At 37.3% G+C, this 7,605-nt stretch overlaps 1 protein-coding gene across 1 annotated transcript; it reads right to left on the bottom strand.

The window, feature by feature from the left end:
* Nucleotides 1–2,533: 2,533 nt before the first annotated feature.
* LOC122059029 (17.3 kDa class I heat shock protein-like) lies at nucleotides 2,534–3,497 on the bottom strand. Its single transcript, XM_042621738.1, has one exon. It carries the CDS (start codon nucleotides 3,214–3,216, stop codon nucleotides 2,728–2,730), a length of 489 nt encoding a protein of 162 aa, XP_042477672.1. The 5' UTR covers nucleotides 3,217–3,497; the 3' UTR covers nucleotides 2,534–2,727.
* Nucleotides 3,498–7,605: the final 4,108 nt, after the last annotated feature.

Here is a 7,605-nt window from a genome sequence, read left to right as displayed (position 1 = left end):
TATGGTCGTCATATTATCATCATGATCATAATGGATTTATTTTGTTTTGGAATTTTTTTTTATAGTTTTATTTCTATTATGACTCCGTCTGGTTAGATGAGAAGTGAAATTTTAAAATCTCAGAAAGAATCGTGAAATTTTAGTACCTAAAAAAAGAACTTTTATAATCGTCAGCTGACGTAAGTTATCATTAACTCTAAATTATTTTATATTTGATTATTAAATTTAATTTACTTTGTATCTAAATTCTTTACATTTGAAAAATAAAATAAAAATACAAATTATATCTGAGTATCTGATTTTTTTTTTTACTAAATATTGTGTAAGAAATTCAAATAGAACCAGAAAATTAACCACTTCACAAAAAGGGTACGGGTAAAATTGCCCTTGTGTATGCTTAGGCTGTGTTTGGTAGTTAAGAGAAAAAAAGAGAAGAAAAGAAAAAAATTCTTCGTTTTAGAATTTTTCTGTGTGTTGGGCATGTACTAATCCAAGAGAAGATTTAGTTTTTGAATTTCAAAATTTCTAAAAGTTCTCTTTTGCTCTAAAAGAAAAATCTTACCAAAAATATAAGAAAACATGAGAAAATACAAAAGTTTTTCTTTTCTTTTTTTCTCTTCTAATGATAACCAAACATATATACTTTTTTCTTTTTCTTTTTTTCTCAGCATTTCATTCCTTTGCTTCTCCTTTTCTCTTTTAGATTTTTTTTTTTCTCTTATCGACCAAACATTTAATTTTTTTTAAGAGTACTTTATTAATAATAAAAGAACAAAGTTTCTGTACAATCTACCCACAGATAATGGAAGATGGAAGGGGGAGAAAAAAACAATAAAAGGGAGGGCTGGGTAGAGGCGGCCCAAGAAGCAAGGCCATCTGCCACTGCATTCCTTTCGAATGTTGAAATGAGATAACACTGAAATTCCTAGAAAGCTGTAGTCTTCCATGATGGAAGCTAGGGGGTATAAGTTTGACCCTGATGGCTCAAATCCACCCTGGCCCACCATGAGCCCGAACTCTATCTAACCCGATTATGAGGGTCAACCCCTGACCCAGGCCCAACCTGCCCTATTTTAACCTTGATCTATTATTGTGTTCAGTAATAGTGTTCTCTCCCCCTAGGCTGGCATCATGCATTACACAAGCATTCAACAAATTGTCTGTATTTTAGAAAAAAAAAATTGTATAACTTCAACCGACATCATGTGTTACACAAGTCCCATACTTTTACCTATTGAGCTAAGACGACCAAAAGGTTAAACTATTTCCTTTTCTTTGTAGATGTTGTCTTTGTGTCTCCTATCATATATTGATATGAACTTTAGATTCAGTAGTAATCATGAAGAATTAGGCCAAAATTTAACCTCTTCAATTTCTGAGAGATGTGATGATGCTAGGTCGAAAAAATATCTAATCTTATAAGTTACAACCAAATTCAACCTCACTTGCTGCAAATTTATAGATTAGAAGAAGAAAAATATTGGTTATGGTCTTTTAACATCTCTCCACCCCTTTAGCTAAGTATAGACTTAACATTTCTAACCTTTTGTAAAAAAAAATAATAATAATAAATAAATAAGCATAGGACAAGTTAAGGTCAATCGGACCCAACCTTGAGTCCCTACAGGGTTGGGCCTGAGCGTAAATCCAACAAGATTAGATTGGGCCTGGGTTGAGTTTTAATGGGAGGTACGCCAAGTACAGCAATAACTTTTGTTCAATACATTCACAACTAGAAGAATGTCCTCTTCCATAATAAGTCAATAACAAAAGACAGGTGTTGAGTATAGTTGCTCAACAAAGAGCTTGACAGAAGGCAAGAGCTTCAGCAATAATAGTGTAGAAATACAACCCTAAAACGATGCAGAAAATAATGAAAAAATAGAACAAACAATGCACACGGATTTTACAAGGTTCGGTAAGGTTACCTACCTCCCCAGTGAGATGATATTCTGCTTCACTATCAATGGAGAATAGGATTACAATACTCGTCCTCACACCTCTCAGTATTGCTTGCATTACAGAGAAAGAAACCCTCGCTATAAATATATAACGAAAAACCCTAATCCAAAAAGTACACAATTGCCTTCAAATAAAAAAATTCGAGCTGCTATGCAGAGGGGCCTCCCGCCCGCCTTGCAACCCCACGGCCCGCTAACCAACTAGGGGACCGCCATCTTGTCTGTCAACATCGTACACCAACAAATAGCATAATTGATACCTATCCTTTGGGCAAAGTCACCAAAGGCTTGTCCATTGGAATTTCTACACACACCCTCCAAGAGCAGCTGGCCCTCAGGTTGCCTCGACTCGCTCCATCCACGTTAATTTTGAAGCTTCCTGCAGCGGCGGTATCTAGGATACAAACTGAGGCTGAATGAACTGAGAATTCAACCGGGTAGGGAAGGGAAGAACACTAGAGCATCATCAATAGGACGTCGGATCAACAATGACGGGGAAAAGCTTTCCTGACGGAAGATCCATCCCCAATAAAAAATCCAGATGTGCCAAACGGTCCAACAGAACCCTCAGATTGAAGGGACAAAAAGTGAAACACACCACCCATGTGAGGTTGTTCACAGTTACTTTATTGGAGATCTACGTATGTACATAGTAGATACCATGAGGCTTTACACAGACACCCAAAAAACAGGAAAACCCAAAACCCAGATTCCAAAACACTACAAAACCCAGATGCAATGTGAGGGTCTTAAGCTCAAATCCCATTTAACCAGAAATCTCAATGGGCTTTGCTTCAGGCTTCCTCACCTCTTCTTTAGGAACAATCACGGTAAGCACTCCATTCTCCATACATGCCTTCACCTGACCTACTTTTACATTCTCTGGTAACTTAAACCTCCTCAAGAACTTACCATAGCTGCGTTCCATTCGATGCCACGTTTCATTCTTCTCTTCTTGTTCTTTCCTTCTCTCTCCACTGATCTCAACAATATTCCCTTCTGCAACTTCAACTTTCACTTCCTCTTTATTTAGCCCTGGAAGATCGACTTTAATGATATGGGCTTCTGGGGTTTCGTTCCAATCGATACGAGGATTGACGAAAGCAGAGATTTCGGGTGAAGTGGTTGGAACGTTAGTTAGATCAGAGGAAGGGAAGCCGAAGCCGAAGCCCTGGAAGGGGTCCCATAGATCGGTCGAGAATGGGTCGTAGATCTTTGTTCTTTGGCCGCTGAAGAAGCTTGGAATGAGAGACATTTTTCTTTTCTTTCTTTCTGGGTTTTTTATTTAAGAAAGGATTGGGTTAGAGTTGGATTGCCCTAGGAAGCTGATTTTGGGAATTCTAGTGAGAGATTTTGAAGATGATGTGAGAGGAATTTGGGTTTTTATAGAGGGAAGTGGTGAGAACGTGGCTTGCCAGTATAATCAGGGTGGGTTGGGTGGCATCATCTAAAGAGGAAACTGGAAAGAGTCGTTCTTGGGGGTTTTATCTGGTTCTGTAACTTGTTGTCTTCTCTTTCATTCTCCCTTATCCTCAGGATGTTTCTTCAAGCTTCCAGCTCGTTCTTCTTTATGGGTAACTTTAATGGGTCAGGCCCAGGCCCAGCCCCAGGCCCATTTTTGAAAACTCTCTCTCTCTTCCCTATTGTTGGCAAACTAAGTTTCGATTAGAAAAATTAGGTTGAGTTTGGTCAAAAGATTAGAAACCTGGTCAAGAGTCATGAAGACTCATCCTGTATTAAAAAATAACAAGATTAAGACCAAATCATGCCGAGTCATTTAAGACTCGTTTGTTTTGCCCGAGTCATAATAAAAAGCCGATTCTTGTCAAAAGTATAAGTCGGCTTTTCTGAATAGTTTGAACTAAAATATAATCTAATGATGTTAAATGTTCAATGACTGAAGTTTTCTGTATTGAATCTAGTGATTATTGACTGTATACATCTAAATTTTAATTTAAAAAATATGATTTATGACCATAACATTTTCAAGTCCGATCTTATCACTTCCATCCAAGAGACAATGACTAATGAGCTTCATAAAAATTTTTGAAAAACAAACACTTTTATTCTATCTTGTCTCATTTAATTAATTAATTTATTATTTATTTGGATTGCTTGACAAAGACTAGTGTGGAAATAAAAGGGGAAAATTTGACATGACTCGCCTGGTTTTTTGAGACTCGCCCCGACTCACTGGGATTTAAAGAGGATGAGTCGAGTCACAAAACCTACTTTTCCAACAATGCTCTTCCCAGTGGAAAAGTTTTTATCATGGTAATTTTTTTAATTTTTATTTATTTATTTTTGCTCTTTTGGGTGAATCGTAGAATCTCTAATTTCCTCTATTTTTATATTACTAATAATTTCAGAGCGATTATTCCCTGCAGTGATGCAGTGAGCATCGGATGACTAAGAGTATTAGGGTACACGTGCCGAGATCCTCTCGGCCATCCGATACTCACTGCATCACTGCACTCACTACAGAGGATGTTTTTTCATAATTTCATCTGACTCGCTAGGGCTTTAGAGGTTGTTAGAGGCTAAGTGTAATTAGACATTTCACATCTGGTTACTAAATTCTACTTTATAATCAAATCCCTTTTATTTGAAATGTAAAATAAATATTACATCTAAAAAGTATAATTATCCAATAAAATAAAAGCTTTAGGTAGGTTACACAATTATAATTGGAAACAATATCTTGTCGGTTTGATTTAGGCAACTCTCAAATTGAGCAGGTGTGAAAAGGACCATTGTGCCCTCTCTTGGCTTTGCGCAAAAGATGCTCATGCATACTTCCTAATTTGGCCCGTGTGCTAGTATTGCCTGCACAAGACCGACAGGGTTCTTATGCAATTTGCCATTATAATTACAAGGTTTTGCTTTCTTTTGAAAAATTTATTATTCTTCTCGTTACTTGCTAGGAGACAGCTAGGGATTGATGTGGATTTGTGGAAAACCAAAATTGACAAATTGCGTATCCGAGAAATTCTATCTATCAAGTGGTCAAAATAATCAAAACACCACTCTAGTGTGGCAGTCATGATTCTATATGTTGTATTGGCTTCAAGTGATAAAAATGTTGGAATCTTTTTTTTTTTTTTTTTCCTAAGAAAACAAAGGCACAATTTTCCCATCATCGTAGGTTAATAGAATCCCACCATTATTATGGCATAGTGATTTACCGTGAAGAATAAGACGTTAAATCCAGGATTAGGAGATCATTGATAGAGAAAAGTGAAAAACTTGGTTTTGTTTTTCACAAATTATCACAAGTATGAGTATTTAAATAAGTAGAGTGAAAAACTTACCTAATAAGTCATTTAATGCAATAATTATGATGGGACACCCTATTTACTTTCAAAGTCCTATTAATTTGGCCTTCATAGAAAAGTTGTTTTGTGTTTATCTTCCTCATATTTCATCTCTTTCTTGTAGAATTTCACCTCATTTCCATTTCTTCTTTTTCCTATAGAATATCATCTTGCTAAAAATTACATAATACATTATTTCTTTATCAACCCAATCCACGACATGTGGAATCTATCCTCGTAAGTTTCTCATGCCTTTTATCTATCAACAAATAGGGCCTATACATCTTTTCTACGTGTTCAGAATAAGGAAGATAGGGAACCCAATTCCTATATGCCTATATATATATATATATTATTTTTTTTTTTTTTTTTTTTTTTTTTTTTTTTGATTAACCAAAGATATTCGGGCCAGCTTACGCGTACCTCGACTAATCCTCGGGGAGACTAGCATAGCAACCCACATCCATGATCTCCACTTAAATCGCAGATACACAGATGGGGAATCGAACATGAGACCGTATGCCTAATTCACACAATCCCTAATTCTCCCTAACCATCTGGGCAATCCACGGGTGGATACAGAATTAAATAAGAAAATACACACGCACACACACTCACACAATGCATACGATAGGGTTCGCACGACCTCCTCCCTTGGGTGCGGCTCCACAAGCCGAAGCTACCACCACTAGGCTATCCTAGTGTTCATTCCTATATGCCTACATTACCAACAACTACCACGAGTATATTTGATGAGACCCTGATTTCGTAGATAGGTGAACCCCTAGGACCCCTGCCCATGTCAATTTTCAGCTCTATTGATTTTTTTTATATGACCTAAATATTCAATAGTCGAATTACTGACACCAGTTTTCCATGTGGCAAAGTGTGTGGAAAATATTCCTACAAGGGGTGGTGTAGGAACCTTCTTTTCAAAAAATATGAAGTGAGGCTGGGCAAGCTGCTGGGGTCCCCAACTTGGGTTACTCTCTCTCCCAATCCTTTGAAATGACTTCCATGCCCATTCAACTCAGCCCCCATTGGTTGAATCGCTAGCTTTGGGAAAACTAACGGCGTGCCTATCCCTCTGTTATAAGATATATATATTACATATTTTTAACATATAACCTTACCCTACCTCCCAATTCTAGGTCCCCAAAATTCAACCTAGACCCAAACCCTGTTAGGCTCATGCCAACCCAACTCGACCCTAATTGACTCTGATTGGGCCAAGTTGGGGCAGGTTAGCCCTGATTTTTGTCAGGGTCGAGTTAACCATATTTTTTTCATTTGTGTCCTATACATTAAAAAACTAGTAATAAATTAATAAAAAAAAATGCCAATAAATCAAATTATCAATACACAATTAAAATTATGAATTGCAACGTAATAATAGATTCATTACACTTGACCATAATTCAAGAAGAATCATTCAAGATTTCATTATTATGAATAGAAGGATAGGATGACAACCACAAATTATATTATATAAATCAAGGTTAAAAAAATCAGGATCGGGTTGGACTGGACCAAAGCCTCAACCCATGCTCTGCCCAAACTTGGCCCATGGTCAATGTTTTTCAACCCTAACCTACCTTCAAAATTAAAAAACTTAACCTAGTCTTTATTCGAGCACAGGGCGAGAGAGTGAATTCAAGCTATCAGACAAAAATTACAACCTCTATCCCGACCCAACTCATTGAAACTAAGATTTGATCCCAAGACCTTGCTACAACCAAGTAAAATGGAACCAGCTGGCATCTTCCATTCCCTCGATAATCTACAGATTCCAATCAAAACCTGTAGATCCAATTCCAGTAAACCTTTTGTCTTAGACAAATGATGAAAACAACACAAAATGAATCCCGTTTCTATTAAGAAACAGTCCGGCCCTCTTCTTTTTAATTTCTGGTTCTCTACAATATAGAAACGGACCATCATCCATTAAGAACTTCATATGCATCCCCTGTAATCATCCAAACTCATCCCTCCTCTCCTTTCTTCCCAATTGGGCCAGGTTCAGCTCTGGTTGGGGCAGACCCCACACCGTAACCAATCGAAACCCATTACACAACAATTGGATCTGGACTCTGAAGACTCTGGACAGAATGCATTTTCGCTAACGACACCACTGACACACACTGAATTAAAACTTCTCAGTGGACCCCACAACTCATTCAATGCCCTCTTCCAAGTGCGAACGGAAACACCACCCCCTCACCTCTTGATCTAGTGATCTCCTAAACGATAAAATCAAACCAAATTCTCACGATAAATTGGCATTCCCTCATTGTTCACGTTGACCATGGTCAACCTTCTGTTATAAACCC

The sequence above is a fragment of the Macadamia integrifolia genome, chromosome 2, assembly GCF_013358625.1.
Source record: "Macadamia integrifolia cultivar HAES 741 chromosome 2, SCU_Mint_v3, whole genome shotgun sequence".
Lineage (NCBI taxonomy): Eukaryota > Viridiplantae > Streptophyta > Magnoliopsida > Proteales > Proteaceae > Macadamia > Macadamia integrifolia.
This window is presented reverse-complemented; position numbering and strand designations above follow the sequence as displayed.

What these genes read in the sequence shown, in the direction of transcription:
- LOC122059029 (XM_042621738.1), bottom strand. Translation starts at nt 3,216, where the DNA reads ATGTCTCTCATTCCAAGCTTCTTCAGCGGCCAAAGAACAAAGATCTAC.